Here is a 22,047-nt window from a genome sequence, read left to right on the forward strand (position 1 = left end):
ATATGACTTTTTTCTTTAACATACAGAGAGTTGAACCTGCTTTGCAGTGCTTAACATTGAGAAAGTTTCATGTCATAGTATACAGTACTGAAGAATAATTGCATTTGGTATCATCATCAGAAATATGGAGCAAAGCAGAGCAGAGGATGCATAAGCTACCTGATACCAATATTTTGCTGCTTTAGCATGTTTAACTTTGAGAACCAAGTCGTATTTTTAGAAGATGGTTACTTTAAACTGCAAACTGTAAATGTACTTAGCTTTCATTAAAAGAGAACTTTTGCTATCTAGGGTAATTAATTTCCTAGTTAAAAAAAATGACTAGACTGAACTCAATAAACAAATGTATGTATTTGCGCAAATACCTTAAGGGGAAAATTATACACATTCTTTTTATCAGATGTTTAGTCTCTTTTTAAACATCTTTTAATTACTTTGCAGTTGTATTTGAATGCAAAAGTAGAGGTAACACTAAATATTAACAGATTTCTTCTCTTTTGCAAAGAAAGCATAATCCTATATCCAAAAAATGTTAGGTATATGATGAAGAGACATAGATGAAAAATGGTTCAGTGTAAGTGAAAAGATATGGTGGAAAGTGGAGAAAAACATTACTTTGCTCTAGTCTGGACCACTGCTATAGTTTGAGGATGGCATCGGGCATCTATATAGAACTTTCTTCTTTTGTTGTGCCTGTTAAAAAGAAAAGGAAAAAAAAGAGTTACATATCAAGAATATATTGTTTTTCATGGAAATAAAATTAATTGGTTTTCTAAATGTGAGTTTTCCAATGTTAAAAGGCAGTTGTAAATTTTGGTTATCATAACCAAATTAAGTGTAAGACTGAATGAAGTTTCTGATCCATTTAAAATAAGAAAGTTCATTTCAGACACTGAAATGAGATCATACGTGACAAAAATTAAAACAGAACAAGCAGACAACTTAAGAAGCTGCAGGAATTCCTCCACATACACATACACATACACTTTAAAAGGAATACAACTGTGGTCTTTAATACAGATTTTCAGTGTTGCCCCAGATAACCAAACATGAGCCATCAAAGTAGTAAAATAGACACTAAAACAATTGCGTACTTTTCTCTGGTAAACATGATTTTGTGTCAGACTGAAGCTTTGAACAACTGAATAGTTACAACACAGTCTCTGCTGTGTAATCTCCTTCCTGATATACAGTGCTATAGTGACCTTCAGTCGGATCTCAGATTTCAGTTGATTTGCAGATCCCTTTCAAATGCCCCTACAATACAGATCCCTGAAAGTAAATTTGGATATACCAGTAAGTTTCACTTTTAGCAACTCAGGACTGACGTACTTCAGCAGTTTTTAAAGGTCCTTTTAACCACTAGTGCAAAAAACTAATTCACATCTTTAGTGTTCAGGGACATAAGAGATTCATGGCCCAGACTCTTCGGTTATGTGATAAAAGCTCCTCTGCACCCCCACAGAGAGGCAATGGCAGGTGGGGGACCCCAAGTAACACCCTGTCCCTGCTGCTCCCAGGCCCATCACAGGAGATATCGGCCCATCAGAGACCCATCTCCACAGGCACAGAGGAGCACAGAAGCTCCAAGGCAGGTGGGAACCCAGATTAATTAATTAACCCAGACAAGATGCAATGTCTGCCCGCCCCCCCCCCCCAGTGGGGATACATTATGGGATACAGGGGAACAGCATTTTGGGATTGCAAGGGTTTATTATGAGATGAGTAGGGGAAAAGGGATACTGCTAAATGATTCTGGGAGGAACAAGTGTAAGAAAATAGCGAGGTAAGGGGATAAACAGGGCCAGGCATATACAAATCATTGCTGGTTGTGCATTTGCACACAACTAGTGCAGTCTGTCCTCTCTTCTTGTTAAATTCCTTTCTGATTCTTTTCGTGGGTCGGGGGACTCTGTATTCTGGCGACAGGAGGAGTATATGGCTGTCTGGGTACCAGCAACTTGGATCAGACCCTGGAGGATCCACATGTCCATGGTGCAGCAACTGGAGTGACTGGAATATGTTGACTTCAGTGCTAGCAACTGAAGCAGCAACTCAGCCATAGGGGCCTGTGTGTCTGTGGTAGTAGCAGATGGAGCAGCTGTGTGTCGGTGCCAGCAGCTGGGCTGGTACCACTGGCAAGGCAACCAGACTCTCTCCAGTATGGCCATGTCTCTCTTGTACTGGGGAGCCCACAATTGGACACAGCAGTCCAGGAGTGGCCTCACCAGTGCTGAGGAGAGGGAAAGGATCACCTCCATTGACTTGTTGGCAACACTCCCCCTAATGCAGCCCAGAATACCATTTGCCATCTTTGCCACCAGAGCACACTGCTGGCTCATGTTCAACTTGGTGTCCCCCAGGACCCCAAAGACCTTTTCTGCAAATCTGCTTTCTAGCCTGCCAGCCCGCAGTAGGTACCCCATATGCCTGGGGTTGTTCCTCCTTTTGCATTTCCCCTTGTTGAACTTCATGAGGCTCCTTGTCAGCCCGTTTCTCCAGCCTATCAAGGTCCCTCTGGATGTCAGCACAACACTCTGGTGTATCAGCTGCTCCTCCCAGTTTTGTGTCATCATCAAGCTTGCTGAGGATAAACTCTGCCCATCATCCAGATCATTAATTGGACCCAGTGTTGCCCCTGGGGTACCCCATTAATAACTGGCCTCCAACTAGACTTCATGTCACTCATCACCACCCTCTAGGCCCAATCATTCAGCCCGTTTTCAACCCACCTTACTCTCACCTCATCCAGCACATACTTCTTCAGCTTCTCTGTGAGGATTTAAGGGAGACTGTCAAGGTAGACAATACCCACTGCTTTCCCCTCATCTACCAAGACAGCCATTTAATTGCAGAAAGTTATCAGGTTGGTCAAGCATGACTTCCCCTGTGTGAATCCATGCTGGTGACTCCTGATCACCTTCTTGTCCTTTACATGCCTGGAAATGGTTTCCAGGACTAGCAGTTGTTCCATCATCTCTGAGGGACTGAGGTGAGGCTGACCAGCTGGTAGTTTCATGCATCCTCATTCCTGCCCTTCCTGAAGACCAAAGTGACATTTGCTTTCTTCCAGTGCTGAGGCACCTCTCTCAGTCGCCGTGATTGTTCAGAGATAATCAAGAGTGGCCTCACAATGACATCAGGTGGCTGCCTCAGCACTCATGGGTGCATCACATCAGGGCCCACAGACTTGTGTATGTCCAATTTGCTTAAGTATTCTCTAATCTGACCCTCCTCCTACCACGGGTAAGTCTCCCTTGCTCTAGACCAGTGTCCAGGCCCTTAGGTTTCTGAAGGCCTTAGATGTCAGAGTTAAAACGTTCACATCAACACTGGGAACTTCTCTGAGGGCTTAACAACATGGGCTATAGTTGTTTAGTGATCTGCTCACAGGGAAAAGGCCACATTCAACTTCAACCCACTCACCTATCCAGGCCTACATGGGAGAGATGCCTTTCAAACTCCAAAAGTTCTTCTTGCTGTGATTTAACCATACATTTAAACAGAATACCTGTGACATAATTGCATGGCTTCTGCAGCAGCTGTCCCCTCATCCAGCAAAGATGCATTAGCCACATCCATTCCTGTGATATCGCACACCATAGTCTGGTAATTTAGCAGGCTCTCCAGCCTGCCCTGGGAGACCTCAGGTTGGTAAGGAGTATACTGGGTAACCCTGTTAAGAAAAGAATTCTGAGTTTGGGTCTGGGAAAATAAATGTGTAACAGAATTGTGCCAATATGGTACTGAACTATGTTGTAGGAAAAATAAATTGTAAAGCATAATTCACCAACATGAAAATTACAAACCAGTTGTTTTTAAGTGGCTGTAATTTATCACTGTCCTAGAAGTCTGAGAATATTTTTTCTTCTGGTACTGACTTGGCTTTTTACAGGAGAAGAATTCTATTTCTCCATTCTGAAAAGAGAAATTACTTTTAAAACAGAAGTATGAGTGCATCTTGGGGAATAGGGAGGGGAAGTAGGCGCTAAGTGTGGGAGAACTGAGTCAAGTCACAATATCCAAATGAGAATGCTTAGTTCAATCATATCTGGGTATTGCCATTATCTTCCAATACTGTTTCTGAAGCCCTTTACTTGTCTTTTCCACTTATGGGAGGAAAGGCACTCGGCATTTCACAGGATCAAGCTCAGAAATATGCAACTTCTTGTAAAATGACTGTTTCCCTATATGTTAGTGAAGGGAAGTAATACTGATGTGAGTTTTATCTGTTGTTATTTGGAGAACAAAACAGTAGAGGCAACATAAGCCATTCTTTAGAAAAGGCAACAACCTAAGGGAAACACTCCATTATAACAGTCCAGAAACACAAAGCAGCATGGGTCCACAGATGAAAGGCAAGAACAGAGATCAGACTCTCCTCTCACTGCTGGAAATTTGGGTACTGGATTCTTTGGTAGTTCAGGACAGACTTTACACCAGTTTGAATTGAGAGTAGCAAGTGGTTAAGCGGGAACACTCATGGAACACTATTAATGGAAGAAAACAAGTGCGTTTTCTGAAAGGGTGGTAGCAAGCCCTAGACTTTGAAAAAATGCTTATGAGTGAAGGTATAATCTTTAAAGAGAGACTGAAGTATTTGGAAGCTCAAGTCATGTAAAGTCAATAGAAGGTGGGCAACAAAGATTTTTAAAGAACAAGCTGCAGAACCTGTGGTATAGAGCAAGATGAGAGGAGCAATAAAACAGTAATGCAAGAGAGAAGGTAGGAAAAAAGTCCTGAGGAAGAGAATGGATGAGCTAGAAAGAAGGACATAATAAGTGAACTCAAAGTGTAACATATGATGCTAATGTATTTACTGTCTATTTAAATCACAGAATCACAGACTCATTCAGGTTGGAAAAGACCCTTGGGATCATTGAGTCCAACCATCAGCCCTACTCTACAAAGTTCTCCCCTACACCATATCCCCCAGCATCTCATCTAAACGACCCTTAAAGACATCCAGGGGTGGTGATGACAAATGATACATCTGCTCAAATTTCTCACATATACTATTCAGTACAGTGACAGAAAGCAATAGCTATATGGCAAATTAGATAAATAATGATTTTCCCAAATACTGAAGGTTTTTGCTGCTTCTTAGCTAAGTCTAACACTAAACTTCTTATCACGATGTACTTGACTGCATAGCTCAGAAGTGAGTCCTGGGCTGCATGCAACATTGCTCATCTCAATAGTTTGTTTTGTTGTTTTTTTTTTTTTTTCCTCTGCTGCTGCTAAACCCAGTTTTCAGTTCGTCAGATAAACTTTCAATCTGGGAGTATAAAGACTTGTTTTCTGAATGGTCCCCCTGCCCACTCAGTTCTCACCAATAAAAAAGAGTTATTTCCAAATTCTTTGCATGAACGAGTTTTCTAGTTTAATAAAAGAAACTCCTCTATAATTGAAGTTAACAATCTTACTTTCTCATTTTATTTCAGCTAAAGGTCTTTTTTTTGCATTATAACTTGCAGGAGGAACTAGAAGTAGACTAATGAGAATTAAAGTGTTGAGATTAATTGAAATGCATTAGAGAAATATTACTCAGTGCAAGAGAAGAAAAATAAAGTCAAGAATCATTGGTCAGTACTTGCCACAACAATCAGTTAACAGAAGTGAGATTTTAATTAAAGTTGAGTGTACTGGCTTTATTATTCATTTCCACAAAAACATTGTTGCATTAAACGATTACTAATTAGGGATTGATGCAAAAAGACAAAATTAGGAAAAAAAAAAGGAAAAATTGTAGTAGAGAACCAGTACTTCACATTAAACTCGACTGCAAATTTTGCTAAAGGATATTAGCTGTTCATGTGGTGCAAAATTATTTTGTTTTCAAAGTCAAAGCATTTTTCTTAAGATGTGAGTAACGTTCACAACTCCTTATGTGATGAGAACCCCCTTTCCTAAAATTTTATCTTATATGATTAAGAGACAGACTTTGCAACGATTGCTTCAAAGCAGACCACTCAAATCAGCTACTCAGAAACCTGTTAAAAAAGCCTCAAGAATTTCCACTCATAGTTTATGCTCAAATGATTGTTTAAATGAAGTTTTTATATTGTGTAAAATAAATAAATCAATCTCTTGTTAAACTGCTGCTAAGTAGCTGCTAATTTGATGGTTCCCTTGAATAACCCCAATCCTACCCCACATAGCTGGGATACTACACTATATTACAAAACAGAATTAATGAAGCTTTGTGATTTCGAAGTTATGCTTTTGAATGATTCTGAATTTTGAACAATTGAAGTATAACCAACCAGTTTTGGAAAGGATTTAAAAAATTCAACCAAGAAATCTTGAATTCCAGTATTACCGCAAATTACAGTGTACAAAATTTAACAGTTGTACAGGTAAAGATACCCTTTAACCTTTTATAACATAAAAACATATATTTACACACTTTTTTTAAGAGTTTGTTTGGCACTGTCCAAAAATCTACATCTTTTAATACAGTTATTCTACTTCTCAATTTCTTCAAATATAAGTGCTTTAGTCTGCACTCTGACTTCTGCCTGAACCCATAGTACATGTTAAATGACTTTTTAAAGTCATTTCAAAGCAAACTCGTTAAAAGTAAAAGCAATTTCTAAAGTAAACTTCTACATAAATCAGATCTCTAAGAAGCACACAAAACCATCTCTCATTCGAACCCCATTCACTTCTGTCTAGGTTTGTCAAAGTGGCTATTCTGCAGATAATTCAAGTCCAGTACCAGACATTAAAATAAAGAGGAGGAATTACCATCGTGGCAAGGAACGCAACTACAGATTGCCTCTTGTTCAGTCAAACTGGAGGAAAATATGATATCCAGTCAGCATCTGTTCTGACCAAAAGTACTTCTGCAGACAAATTCTCCCCAGCTAATTAAGGCAGATGGGTCATGACACAAAAGAAACCTTCCATGAGAAGTTTGTAGCATCTTTCTTGAGCCAGTGTCTGACCTTCAGGAATTTGGTAGTAAGTGGCTTCAGTTTTTCTAGCTTTTATAACTCTTTGGTTTTGTTCAGTGTTTCACCCTTTGCATCATCCTACTCTCAGAAATACTTGTATAAATATGAACTTTAAGATGCCGATAAAGGTTTTAAAAGAAAAACTGGCATCAAGGCAAGAAGTATCTAGGAATCATGCTTTCAGCCAAAAGCTAGGCCACTCATCAAAAGACCTCGCTTATGAAAGAGCAGAAACTTTTGTACTTGGGAGCTGGGTTTCTTCTAGGTTTAGCAACAAAACAGACTATACACTAACTGCAAGATTAACAATTACGGCTTCTTTATACTAGAGTTAGCTCTTGCTTCCACAAAAAGATTCAGAAAACTCCATTATCAAGCAATATTCAATGCACTAGCTCTTGCTTAGTATTTGCAGGTGTACGGTCAATAAGATCTAAGACTAAGCCTAATTTGTTTCTTAATATACAGTAAGTTCTAGCAAAACAGTTCACCATATATCTTCCTCCGTGATTTTTTCTATACTTTGACTGAATCTCTGTTAAGTTAATGTATCCATAACCAACACAATACTTTTATCTTGTTACAAATTATGCTCTTGCAGTTTTAGACATCTACAAGACTAACCCCATCCAATGGCAGAGATAGAATTGATTTGGATCTCTAGTTACACAGACTATTTTTTTTTGAGATCTCACAATTAATAAGATGAAACAAACCTGAAGTAAGAACCGACCACTAGTAGAATTTAAAACAAACATACATGAGCCACAGAAAAATGGTAATTCATACATCTGACAACACTGGAAAACTGAGACTGAAGTTCAGTCCTGAATACATGAAATTTTTTAATTATCTGACTTTTATGGACTGGACATCACTGTCAAAGGCCAAAACTGAAACAAAACAAAACAAGTTGTATTTAATATAAATATACACATACATAAATACTGTAGTGTAGAAAGATACTAGAGTAAATCTGTACAACTAGGAGCCATCCAATAACAAGCAATTCCATCCAGCCTGTAAAATTCCCAAATGCCATACTGTATATAGAGTTCCAGATGCATCACTTGGCACTTTATGCATCTTTGAAGAGCAGTTACAACGGTGTTCCTAAAACAGTATCTTACCAATGGGCTTGAGAAAACTGCATAATCTTATGATAGAGCATGGAGACATGCCAGTTTCCACTGAATTTACTGCCAATTTGGCATGCTTTGTAGCTGCTTGTGCAGCCTTCTGTACTCAGCCTACAAGTAGAAACCAGCTGCGTAATGTTTATATCAGTTTTGCACAGTACGCAGCGTAATTTTCAGAATGCAATGCCTAAGTGCCGAATGCCACTAGCTAATAAGTTTAATAAGTTACACTACTGATGTAAAGATTGCAGGTGTCCTTGGTACAGGTATTTTATTCTTACATATTCAATGTCTGGGGGCAAATGAATCAAGTGACTTGTACTTTGGAGACCTCTGCCTCATGCTCTGTTGTATGGTTTTAGTGTGACTTTAAAGGCCTTCTTGATTTTCAAGGCCTGATAGGTATTTTTATCCATTTAAGCCCCAAAAATAAATACTACACCATTTTGACACTCATGTTAATAAGAAGCCTATATGTAAGCTGATTTATGAAACCAAATATTCTTCACATCTTCAGTTATTCATTTATGTTCATGTCAGGGCACAGAATTAATTTTGTATGCTACTAGGGAAAGAGCTCAACACATTGGGTGTGAAAAAATTTAATAAATATGTTAATATGGGGTACAGCAGAATAAGGACTATGCATCCACACCAGCAGACAGATGACAGGTATTCATACATTTGAGGGGTCTGTGCTGAAAGTCACATAATTGGTCATATGCCCCAAAATAAATCCTTCTGCCTGTATTTTAGAGTTGAGATGTTCTAAGGATAAAGTAAGTTACACACTGGCCTGCTATTTATTTGCTTGGAAAAACCAGGCTAATATTTTTGCTAATATCAACTATCTAGTGTATGGAAAATACTTCTAAGACTTCCACCCCATGTTAGTGTAGAATTGTTAGTCATAGATTGCTAGGAACAAGGAAGTGTTAGCAGCCAGTAACCAAGACCAAATGGAAACCAAGCATCAAAAATAAGGGATACTTACCCTTTAACTTCCCTGACTACATCAAATCCCTTGTGTAGGAGATGAAAATTTTAACTACAGCATTTCAGGTCCACAACAGAAATCTCTCTGCCTGTTCTCTAACTTTCAGTGTTTTTTGGATAAAAAGTTATCTGAAAAATATCTACCTCAAGTGTTTTGAAATAGCATCTTTCACAAACAGTGAAGTAGTTAAAATGGGATTCAGACTTAAAACAAAAGGTGACCTACGCTTTTCTAAAGCTACCAGTACAAGAAAATCCTGAATGCTGACTTCCCAAGCACTTACTAGTTTTGGTCAGACAGTTTTATCTCACAGTAATTAAGCTATTCACAGCTTTTATTGTGAACAGAGATATTACAGATCACTGTCCAAATGCTTCAGAAAATTTTGAAACTCCAACAGTGTTGAATATTTTCTTAACAAAATCAGAGATTTGGGAAGACTTTTGTGATAATCTTCTAAAAGTAGCATGGGTCAGTAGTCTCATTTTCCGTCAAAAATACATTTTGTTCCAAGCAGTTTCCTCCCGAAATCTACCCCTTTGCTTCCTACCTCCTCCTAGCAAGTCCAAATGCCCTAAATACTGTGAAGCCCTTCACTTTTGTGTTCACAGACTTCTACGAACCATCTTTTATAAACTTACATTGTATTCCAATGCAAGCCTTGCTCTAATGAATGCCAAGCAATGAGGAACTATGAGTCATGTGAGAGAGGCAGAACTGATCAGAAACAATAAGCCTGTGCTTGCAGCATTTCCTGTGGAGCTGCAATGTGAAGCATGTTAGCATGGAAAGTGCTAACAGTAGATCTGGTCAATGTAAGAAGAGGTTTCCATAAAGTCTGTGTAACTGCTTTTGAATACATGCACACAAACACACCTTCTCCCCAACAAATGTATTAGCCTTCACTTTAGCCACCTAAAAGTTTAGCTTTTAACCACCTAGTTTGACTGTGCTGGACACTCCAAAAACAGATTTCTAGATAAGACTCTCACAGTTGTTTCATTAACACTCTATAATTCTTTAAGATTTAAAAATATGCAGTTCATTTTGGTCCACTTACTTTTTAACTGATTGTTGCCTCTAGCAACTGATTATTTGTTCTGCAGTACTGTACTGAAATAATTCAGATTGCAGATGTTGCCAAAAAGGAGTGGGGATAAGGCCAAATAAAACTTTGTACAGACGTACTGCATAGATTTCTTGAGTCCAAACACTGCAACTTTTTCATCAGTTCAAAAGCTTGAGATGTGAATAGAGCAGATAAGTCTAAAAATACATAGTCTTGGAGGTCTACAGATACATATACCCATTTATGGCAACCCAAAGTACAAAAATATAGCATCTAAGTAACAATGGCTTTTTACACAAATGTGAATCTTTGATTTGGGTTTTTTTATATAAATATATATAACCTTTAAATGCTGCTTTTATTAAAATAAAAATTACTCAGTAATAAAGATGACAGTTATTATTTTAATATGGTACAAATAAAAAGTATGTTACTGACTAGAGGTAATGGAACTTCTACACCCAGTGAGAATGCAAGGTATCAGTGGCATTCAGTCTGTTGGAAAGTGAGGCTCCACATTAAATTTAGTTTTTCTGTTGCATCATTTCTGAGTTACAGTTCTTTAGAGAAATGTCAATGCTAAATGAGTACTTATAAACACACCGTAGTGCCTTTGTCAGGAAAAGTCCATCAAGAGACAAAACCCCATTCTTATTTAGATTAATGCTGTTCATAAGATCTAAATTAATACATTATTTTCCTTTTTAGATTTAAGTAAAAAAAACCCCAAACCATTAACATTCAAATTCAAGTCTGTCAGACAGGCTATTCTTTTCCTTGTCCCAAAAAACCTGAAATGTCAGCTGGGTGATGAGAACAAAGTACAACATTCTCAGCCTCTTCGTGAATGAATTATCAAGTATTGCTGTCTACCTATTTTCAGGAACCAGTGAATTATTTGTTCAGACAAGAACATACTTTATGTATACACATTCAAACTCTTGAAGGTCTCTGGTTTAAAAAAAAAACCAAGAAATACCAAGAGAAAAGCCTTTAAAATTTTCAGGGCTTCTTAGTTCCTCATAAGAAAACCATAACCAGAGTATTGCACAGTATTTAACTACCTCCACCCAAAATTGCATACACCAAGTGGAGGAGGAAGCTAGTTTAAATTTAGGCAGAAATTAGGAAAGAATTACTTTCGTTTAGGATTTAAGTCTGTATACTTCCTTAAAGCAAACACTCTTGTGTTAGTTCATAATAAATAGGAGCTGTGAATAGAATTCACAAAAGTCAATGAAATATTTTACAGAAAAATACTCTTCTAAAGTCAAAGGTATTCTTCTTCCTCTCTAGCTTCAGCATGAACAACACAGTTCCTACACTTACACATCATTATCAAATATATGAAAGCCTTAGCCAAAAATATAGGTTTGGGGTCTATTAGTCTATGCTCATTCATAAGATGAACTTCAAACATATATTTATACAAATGCATTTAAAAAGAAAATGTGGTACGTTACCATCCTGCATTCTCCAACAAATTCCGTGCAATGGGCTGAGGCACTGAGCAGTTGTAATAACCCATACCTATGTAAGACCTCCATATCATGTTCTTGCTTGCAATATTGTATAGAGTTTCAAGGATTTCATTTTCACCTAATTGAAAAAAAAATATGTCAGAAAACTACAGTTACATATAATGCTAACAGTTTTTAACTGAAATGCCTTGCACCCTGTGTGTAAAAAATGCAACACTGGTGATGCAAGTATAAACAGTAGCAGAGCAAAGCACAAACTGAGAACAGTAAAGATAAAATAATAAACCGGTAAAATATTCTGTGGAAGTTTAAATTCTGCCAAAATTCTGGAAAATGTAGTAACTGAATAATAACAGGGTTTCAACCAATGTCAAAATAGTGAGAGAAAGAGCTGTAGGCAAACGGCTTATGGAGCCCTTTTTGTGCTAATGCAGTGTACATTCTGTCTCTTGCACATGCATTAGAGAGGATTTCAGAAGGCATCTTTTATTAGCTAAACCTTGCAGAATCAGCACTGGATGAAGCCATAATCATCCACAACTATGATTTAGTGTTTCTACAAAGCCGTATTTGCATAAACTGGGCTCACACCAAGCACCCAGGAATAATTTCTTAGTATTAAAGAAGTTTATTTTCTTGTATTTTCCCTAAATAACTGATAAAATGGAACAGTTATTTTAATTCAATTTTAGCATGCTTCACCAGTTTATTAAAAAAAAAAAAAAAAAGTGTGACTACAGTATTTCTAGCTTAAGAAATTCCATTTAAGATTAACTTTTAAATGAGTCTGCGTATCTAGTTTGGAGAGATTAAACCAGAATGATTTTGAAGTGTTCAGATGGAAAGCATTTGCACTCCCTCCCTCCCCCGACTATAGTTTAGTCTTTGGTCTTGCTTCTACATATTCTCAGTGGCCTGAAGGCTATGCAAAAACCATGTTCAGCCAACCTGTTCCTAGCAGTCAATGAATAATGCTACTCAACATCTGCCAAAGCGAAACATTTACAAAATATTTTAATACCTGAGGATGCAATAAGATGGTCAGTAGGCTAAGATTACACAGAGAGATAGATTTGTCCAACCTAATAGACCTTGGTGGAGTTGGACACCAACTCTCCTAGGTGAGGGGAACAGAACTTTTTTTCTCCCCCCTCCCGTATCTGACCTCAGAAGCTGCTGTACTGGTGCAGTTGCACCAAGTTCTGTTCATTCTGCACTGCAACTTGAAAAGCAGACTTTGGAATACAGGCTACAATTCAACACAGCAGAATAGCTTCGGCCCTGGATGTCACAAAACCTATTTTCTCTCCCTAAGTTACTCCAGCAAGAGAGATCAAGTCAAAACAGTTAATGCTCTCGAATCTGGTAGCATATAATTCTCTGGGTTTTGAATTAATTTCTTCTGCAGCCATAAACAAGGATGTTATAACTTTAGCTCTGATTTCAGAACTCATCTCTCCTCCTCCTCTTCCTCAAAGTGCTACTATTGCATTCCATGTATAAAGATTATTAAAAAAAAAAAAAAAAAATCTTCTGGTTTTCAATTAATTTCTTCCACAGTCACATTATACCCCTTTCATGAAGTTATTTTTTTACAGATCTTCAGTTCTCCCTTCAAAGGTCATTCCTTCTCTGCCTTTTACTCAGTGTTACTACTAGATCTAATGTATAAAGATTAAATTCTTGTTTTCAGTAAAACTCAACAGTTATGTGTTTAATTCAGGGCAAAGTTTCTAAAGCATAGTGAGCAGCTAGCTCCACTCCCCAATACTCCTCCCACAGAATTTAGTCCAGCCAGATGCACTTGTTTCTTTTTTAAGTGGAGTTTTAACACTGAAGTTTTAACTTCCTCTACCACTTGTAAACCAAAAGTCTGATGAAAGACAGTTTGGGTGCAGTTTGAGAGAGAGGGTTGTAGTCTTGCAGAATTCAAGCATCAATGATTTTTTGAAAATGGTAATGAATTTACTTTTTTAACTCCAAATGCAGTTGAAGGCAGACGTTGGCTATCATTTAACTTGCTCATTAGTCTGATGTCCCCCACAAGAATGCATTAAGAGTGCAATTTCTGCAGTAAACACATACAACAAATATTGTGCTATGTACCACATAGCATTTCCTTTGTTCGCCCAACCGGACGTTTCTTCTAGAGAGTAATTTCTCAGCAAATACAGCTGACAATTACCACATGAAGACACTGAACTTGTGCTAGAGCTCTCTAAAATAGACCAGTTTTCAAAATGATTCAAGCACAAAGCAAAAAGCCTAGTGAGTCTGTAAGCAGCTAGGTAGCAATTAAGCTTAAGAGTAGAACCGCATCCCACCTAGAAGAGCTGTGCTGATAGACCCCAACACCAAACATGTTTTTAATTATTATGTTTCTATGAGCTGTGAAGACAGTTTTAATCAGGGTGGTGAAATGCTGGAGGGCACACTCCCTTCACTGCTGCTTCACCTCACTTACCCTGCTCCTTTAGTCACTATGAAGGCAACAGCAACAGTACAGCTCAAATATACATCTCCCATATGTGGCATGTCTGAAGAGTCCTGAGATGAACACTCCTCCCCCTACGCCTTACACTGCCTTGAAGTAGTTAATCACAGCATGTCTTTAGGAAGACAGTTATTCCTGAGTTACGGAAGTCAATACCCCCTGATTTGTCTGGACAGCCTGGCTTACCTAAGACCAAACATAAGTCCATTAGATTTATGATGATTTTTCACTAATTCAGTGTCTGCTTTACACTAACATGGTTCTGAATTTAAGCAAAACTGACAGAGGCGAGGTTGAGGGAAATTTAACACATTTGTTGGGGTCCAAAGACCAAAGAGCAAGGGAATAAAACCATTCTTAACAGCATTCCCGGCACCGACAGGAGGGGATGGAGGAGATGCAGCCAGGCTCTTCACAGGGGTGTGTGGCAGGAGGGCGAGAGGCAGCAGCACAAGGCGGGAGATAAGGGGAAGCCTCTTTCCCATGAGGACAGCCCAGTGATGGGGCTGGGTCTCCATCCTTGGGGGTTTCATGTGCTGACTGGGTAAAGCCCTGAGCAGCCTGGTCTGAACCCATGGCTGAGCCTGCTCTGAGCTGGCCCCCACGAGCCTGAACAGGATTCTGTGTCTCCATCAGTAGCTGTATTTCCCACTCCACCAAACCTAACTTTTAACAGTGTATTCCCATAATATTATCTGTGAAAAGAGTCTAACACTTTATTGGTCACTCTGTAAAGAACTAATGCTTATATAAAGGCAGAAGAATGCTAACCACGAGAGTGATATTATGTATGCTTAAAAATTAATTTTCAAATTCAAAATGAAATTGTTAAGTTTCCAGTTTGCTCAACAAGAGTGTCACCAAAACCAGAAAATTACACAGACTTTTTCTGCTGTATAAAGTATACATCTGGGAGCATATGTAGTGGAAACGGTATATTCTTCTAAGTATTTGTTTATTCATTTGAAGCTAAAACATATGCAGACTAGGATTTTAGCAAATTTCAATACATATGGTTGAAAAAACACAGCTTGCAAGATGTGTTGAGTTACTAATTTTTTTTTTGAATTCTCCACAGCAACAGGTGAAATAAAAAAGCAATATCTAAAACGGGTAAGTGAAACAATAAAAGAAATGACTACAGTTCAGAAATGGTTGGAAACTGGCCATCACACTCAGCTGTTTGTTTCCAGTTTTCTAAGACAACATGACTGAAATGCCTTTATCATGAATTCATTTTATTGGGTGTACGCTATAAATTCTTTAAGAACCTTGTTCAGCAAAAAATAAAATTGCCAGCTAAGTCACTGCAGTTGATCTTTATTCCCTCATCAACTCATTAGATAATATGATCAAAGACAGTATCCAGAATAAAGTTCATTGATCCTGCAATACTGTTATCTTAGAACTGTGGAGAAAATTCACTGAGGCTCTGAGTGAGGACACTTCATGACTGCTACGCCCACATGTAGAAAAGGCAAAATACATAACAAAAATAGTAAGAAGGAGACAATGAACAGATTATAAAATTATGATACTGTTATTTCTGCTACTGTTTTTGTGGTTAGCCCAGCAGATTTGCCTTGAACTTGTGAGATACCTGCAAAATAATGTGGTACCCAGAAAAAACAGAGAGGGAGAGATAAATCAAGACAGAAGGAGCAGTTTGAGGTATGTAACTTAAAACTTTCAACACAAAAGGGAGTACAATATTTGTCTGATAATTTTGTTCACATCATGCCAGGTCTTAAATCTGAGATTAAGGAAGCAAGATCTTCAGAACAGCTGATATAAGAAAAAGGGGATGAATTTATCTTGCTTTAGCAATTAATTCTCTCTTAAAAAAAAATAATTAGATCATAATGAAGCAAAACAGTTCTAAAGCACTGACAGACATAATAATGCTGTAGGACAGCACAAGAAAGGTGCCTGTTCCAGGTGCTGAGTCCGATCAGCAACTTCTCAAGAGATGAGCGGAAAGCCACCACCATCTGTTGCCCTGCCTCCTCCTCCTCCTCCTCACTCAGGCCACCCGCATGCACCCAGACTGCCTGGGCAGCAGAGGCAACCCGAGGATGCTGCAAGGCACAGAAAGCATGCGTGGGCTGAGAGCCAGCATCATGCCTGCCTTCTTCCATCCTACCCCCAAGGCCTGCTACCTTCAGAAAGACAAGCAGCAGCCCAAAAATGCCATGAGGAGCAAAGTGTGAGGAGCAAAGTGCGGCTGGTGGTAATGCAGATTCCTGCACTGCTTGTGGCAACACTCTGGAGGATGACAATTATCCCTGCTATAGGCATCCAAAGCATACAGTGTGGACTCCAGCAGCAGGGAATCTGAAATGACTAAATCAGCTCTAAAAATCTGACATTAGGAGCTAAATAGAGTTATTTCTTAAGTGGCATTTCAAAAATGTAGTTAAAGTAGGTTTAACTGCATGAATACCAGTTAAATCTGAAGATACAGTCTTTCTTACAATACAACTGCTTCTGAGCAATACCACTTCTAAAAATGTTTAGACTGGAGACCCAATTAGTTTCTTACACAGATTTTATAAACTAATGTTTATAAATTCTAATATTTGAGAACGTAGCTGGGAATATTTTGGACAAATAATAATGGCAGAATTTGTAGACTCATTTTTGTAATTCAAATCCTGAACAAAAACCAGAAATACATAACATGTACAAAACCTACCCATTAAAAAAAGATGGGAATACAACAGCAGCATTGCAGGCATAATGACTGATACAGACAGTAGGTTTGCAGGGATAAAAGAAAGAGGATTACTCTTATGTAAGATGATCTGGTTTTTTATTTCAAATGGGTCAATCACTACATATGTGCTAAAGCACCTTCAATACCTAAAGAAAAGCTGATTGTTAAAGTTTACTCACTGTGACAGCAGAAAGAAAGCTCTGTAATACAACCTGATCACAACTAAGTATCAAACAGACATCTAGCCTTGTAAATATCGACTGAAAAGAAGTTACATGCCAAAATAACTTTTTCAGTTAACTATATCTGCAGAAAAAGCTGACTGTAAAAAAGTCCCCCTTCCAGAATCAGTTTGAGGTGTAGGACTGCAATTAACTGTTACAGAAAATCAAACATTTTGCTGTTTCACCCCTACTGGCTTTCAGTGGCATATTCAGGAGGTTTTACAACACTGTCAGTGGGCTGATAGCAGTAGGCACTTTTAAAATGTTTTTTTGGTCAGAAAAGGGATATAGATACTTCTGCCATATTACATACCAAAGGAAGCAACTCATTTCAGAAACGTCTTAGCACAAGCTACAGTCCTTCTGTCCTCCATCACTGACCATGTCTATACAGGAAGAAATCTACCAACACAGGAACACTAACACTGAAAAAGTATTTCTAGCGTAGATGCATTTGTACCAGCAAAGCTCAGCATCTACCAGAATGGCTTTTTTGTTCAGAAATAAGCGAAACAAATGTCCAGTTAAGCAGTTAAGGCTAGAGGCTTCCTCTCTCGATATATTATGTCCCTCAGGGAACTGATGAAGCTTGGTTCTTCCACTGAAGAGTAGGGCTGTGCTGAAATGTCTAGGAAAGACAACACGTACAAAAAGATTGCGCTTCTACTGTAAGCAGCGTTTTTATTTATGAGCAGTGGAATACGCGATACCATTTAAAACAGTTCTCTAATGTAAGCTGCATCCACAGGAGGATTTTTCTTTTTTTATTGCTACTGCATACACATAGCCAATTGATTGTTTTGCCTTGCAGACAACTTGTTACATTACCAAGGGAAGGATCTGTAATGCAAAAGCCACACCTAATGAAAACTTGAAGATGGGCATATACATCAAATATACACACCTGAGACGAGGCCTAAAACCATAAAAGTTTAAAAAAAATGCACAAATAAAATTGCAGATACCTACGATACTCAACCAGATGTACTATTTATGGTGGGTGCATGGTTTTATTGTACTGCACATCTAATTCTAGCTGTAAGTGTTGACTTCAAGGAGACTTCCATGCAAAGCTCAACTGCATTTTCTAACGCAAAGGAGTAGCTCGAGCACAGCTCGTCTGTTCAGCTGCACTCTAACCTGTGGAGTCACTATGTTTTTTAATTGAAGTCATATAGAAAAGTAGAAGTGTATATTTAAATCACCATAGAAATTTTATAAATGCTGAAGTTGAGCAACATATTTTGAATTGCCTTGCCCTGTTCTCTCATTGCGTGTATGAGGTTGGGGATGGTGGGAGCAAAATTATCTTCGTACAAATAAAAAGAACATGTTTAAAATAGAATACGTTTCTCATCACACTTTCCCCGTTTTGCTGTTTCCCTTTAATACAAGATACAAGAGAGAAAGAATATACCATACTCACATAAGAAATCCCACACTGGTAATCGGAAAGATAGTGTTCTCTCTAACCGTACATTAACAAGGAAGGAAGTTTTACTCAGACTACTGTGTTCTAGGTATAAGATGTTCAATGTGAAGTTGCACAACTTTAAGCTCAGGATTTTAACTATTCTTTTACAAGTTTTCTGCTACCAATGCAGTGCAAAACTAGTGTCAAAACCCTACACGTTACATTACAAAAGACAGTTCAACACACTGGCTGAAGAAGCAGAAGCAGCAGCGCACAGAAAAAAGTTTTCTGTACCTCATGCAAGCACCTCTTTTGAAAGCTCACTGTTGCATGCCGTGCAATGTGAGACTGCATCACAGTCACATTCTTTCAAAGTTTACTCTAAGGGAACAAGAACAGCATAGCAAGTGGAGCAAAATGCCAGTGAACTAAAAATACACTGTTAGCTAATGAGCTCCTGTTGCACAGTGAGAACTTGCATACAACAGAACATCATTGCTATGCAATTCAGCATGAGAACACATAAAACTCCATCAAGATTTTGACTTAAGTTGACATCACTGGTTTAGTTTTCAATAATGTACAATTATTTTAATGCCCAACTGTACTGTATCACTTTTATGTGTTTTAGTAATGTAAAACTTCCTAAGAGTATCGTATACTAAATAAATAAATAAATAAATAAAACAGAAGAAAGGTTTTGAGAAGTAGTTATTAGTGACAATCTACATTTAACCCCCTTTACAGACCTAAAAATAATCTAAAAATTTCATTTCTCTGAGGGTAAGTGAAAGTCACTCGCCAGTCAGGGAGTACCTTGATTAAAATACATTCATCATAGGAAAATACGCCAAGCAATACTTTCAGCAGCTATACAGACAGAAGAAGGTGATTAAATTCCACTTCGCTACGCCCCTGACTTCATTTTAATAGGATGGAAAGTTACCAAAAATTAAAATACCACTGTACTAATAAAACATTTTAGAAGCAGAAACTTTCAGTCAAAACTGTATCCCTCCCGGCCAGAATCTGTCTTTCCGGGCTGTACTTTTCCTGATTGTTCATTGTGGCACTGCCTCTCCTGCGTGATGTCATCTAGGAGTAACCAGATTGAACTGGCCGGGAACCTCACTGGAGCTGCAGGGCTGAAGTTTACACTCAAATTACAGCGCATGGATGAGCAATGAAGAAAGCCAGTGAGAGAAATCAAATTTTCTACAAATCAGGCTAGGGATGTTGACACAAATATAAAGTTAATACTGATGTAATTGACTCCACTATCTGAATGGTGATTGAGCTTTTCTAGTTTCAGTGGAATTGTTTAGCTAGGTGAATTTTTAAGTGTTTCTTTTGATCATGGGATCTCCAGCATGACATTCACAGGTATCTATCAAGATTGCCACTGATAGAAATGTTGTGCTGTGGTTGCTAACTTTTAAAAACATTAATTACTAAAAATTAATTAAATCCCATAAAGTTTTCTACAGCAATTTACTGAATTATTGTAGCGCCACACTTGCTGGCTCAGATGTTTTGTACTCCAGGAGTTTACCTGACTTGCTCTGACTGATTCAAAATGTTAGCCATTAAGTCTACTGTGTAGCCATTAAATGGAGACACGGGATTTGCATGTTATTCGGACATGAAGATTATTACGGGGGGGGAAGACAGAACAGCAAGTAGGTCCTGCAGAAGCATAAGAGCCAACAAAAGACAGCGGCCCATTTGAAGCTACAGTCCACACTAAGGGGATGATTTTTAGCCACAGTCTTCCCTCTGTATCAGACTCTTAAGGGCTCTTCGGGCAACCGCGGGTCAGCCACACACGTTTTCCTACCGATTTCCAACACGAGGGCAAGAAATGCAGCAGCCGAAACGAGTTAGTTTGTAAAGATTAAAGTGTCGGTGATGGTACTGCTGTGCCTATTTAAGTCTTACCCTGCACTTCAGCGGGGAGATCTGCTCGTTACAGGTTTCAGCGAGGACACTCGGGGGGGGGGGGGGGGGGGGGGGGGAGCGAGGGGGATGGGGGGTGTGCTCAAGTGCCCCCCCCCCCCCCCCCCCCCCCCCCCGTGGGCGCTAGCGTCTGGAAGGAGTCGCGGGAAGGGCAGGCGGAGCTGCGCCGGGGAGGGGAGGGCGGAGGGGGGGGGGGACGGGGGGGTACGGCGGGGGCCCGGGAGCACCCCGGTCCCTGCGGTCACTTACAGACGTGGTCATCCATCCTCAGCGGCCTCCGGAGACGGATGCTGGCCGGGATGGTTTTATCCATCAGCTCCTCGACGCTCTGCAAAGAGGCGACGGCATGCCGTGGTTAGCTCCCCGCGGGCGGCATAACCCGCCCCGGGAGGGCGCCGGCCGGCCGCGCCGCCCCCCGCCCCGCCCGGCGGGGGCACCCACCTGCACCCCGACGGCTCGCAGCATCTCCCGCTTCTCCCGCTCCCGCGGCCCGATGTGCCGCCGGCAGAAGTCATCGTGCCGCGGCAGCAGCTGCTCGATGCACCGCGCCGCCGCCTCGCCGCCGCCCCAGCGCCGCTGGCCGCCGCCCCCCGCCGCCGCCGCCGCCGGCCGCAGGTGCCTCGTCGCCCCGCGGGCCGCCAGCCGCCCCCACCAGCGCCCGCAGCTCTGCATGGCCCCGCCGCTGCCGCCGCCGCCGCCGGGCAGCCACACTTTGTGCGCGGGGGGCGGCGCGGCGCGGCCCCCCCACCGCCGGCGCCAATGGGGCCCGGGGGCGGCGCCGCGCTCGCCCCGCCTCGCCGCCACCTGCCCGCCCCCCCCCGGGCCGCCCCCCCGGGCCGCCCCGCTCGGCCCTGACCGCGCTCGGCCGGGCCCGGCCGCCGAGCATCCCTCCCTGCAGCGGGGAGGCCGGGGCGCGGCGGTGCCCCCAGCGCGCCGGGGAGACCCTGGCCGTGATTTTCCCGGAAAGTTAGGATTTTCCTCCACGAAAGCCTTGCTCGGATGGAAGACTGGTTTCCGTGTTTCTGCAGCAGGGCGTGGACTTGCTTTCAAGTTACTCGCTTTTGGAGGAGTAACACAGGCCACTTTCTGTAGCTGTTACCGGCAGCGGCGGGGGGGACACGGGTTGTGTGTCAGCTTTATTACTGCCTTAACTTCTGGTGATGTCGGTCTTGGGGAGTGGAGAGGTTAACTGGAACCTACTTTTCCTTCTGTTTCAGTTCTGCATCTCTGAGGATAGTATCAGCATTGTTACAAAGTTGTATCTTTATTTATGTTAACAGAACAAAGTATAGCAACATTGAGGACATGTATTTGCATCGACATTTAAATAGAGTAACAATGAAAGATAAAAATATATTCCCAAGATGCACACTGATTTAATCTTAATTGTATCACAGACTTACTGCCTGTCTTCTGAATTTAATGAGCTAACTAATCACTACTTCTGAACCTAAAAATAAGTTTACTTTGCACCAAAGATCACTGACTCCTGTGAGCTCTCTATTTCTGTAGTAAGCATGGAATTACTCCTCTGACATAACCTGAGTTATCTGAACTACTCTGTTTGGGTGGAATAGTGTCCCATAATTTATACCTGT

The 22,047-nt window shown here is 40.2% G+C and overlaps 1 protein-coding gene across 1 annotated transcript in view; it reads right to left on the bottom strand.

Moving 5' to 3' along the window:
• The window catches only part of GLDC (glycine decarboxylase), a 51,981-nt gene extending 30,860 nt beyond the window's left edge, over window positions 1-21,121 (bottom strand). Inside the window, exons 1-5 of the mRNA XM_074856326.1 lie at window positions 20,891-21,121; window positions 20,699-20,777; window positions 11,628-11,763; window positions 3,512-3,676; window positions 616-693 (exon numbers count right to left, since the gene is read on the bottom strand). Coding sequence (XP_074712427.1) covers window positions 616-693; window positions 3,512-3,676; window positions 11,628-11,763; window positions 20,699-20,777; window positions 20,891-21,121 — 689 coding nt within the window. The remainder of the gene's footprint in view (window positions 1-615; window positions 694-3,511; window positions 3,677-11,627; window positions 11,764-20,698; window positions 20,778-20,890) is intronic.
• Between the last annotated feature and the right edge of the window lie 926 nt (window positions 21,122-22,047).

This window comes from Strix uralensis, chromosome Z (assembly GCF_047716275.1).
Source record: "Strix uralensis isolate ZFMK-TIS-50842 chromosome Z, bStrUra1, whole genome shotgun sequence".
NCBI lineage: Eukaryota > Metazoa > Chordata > Aves > Strigiformes > Strigidae > Strix > Strix uralensis.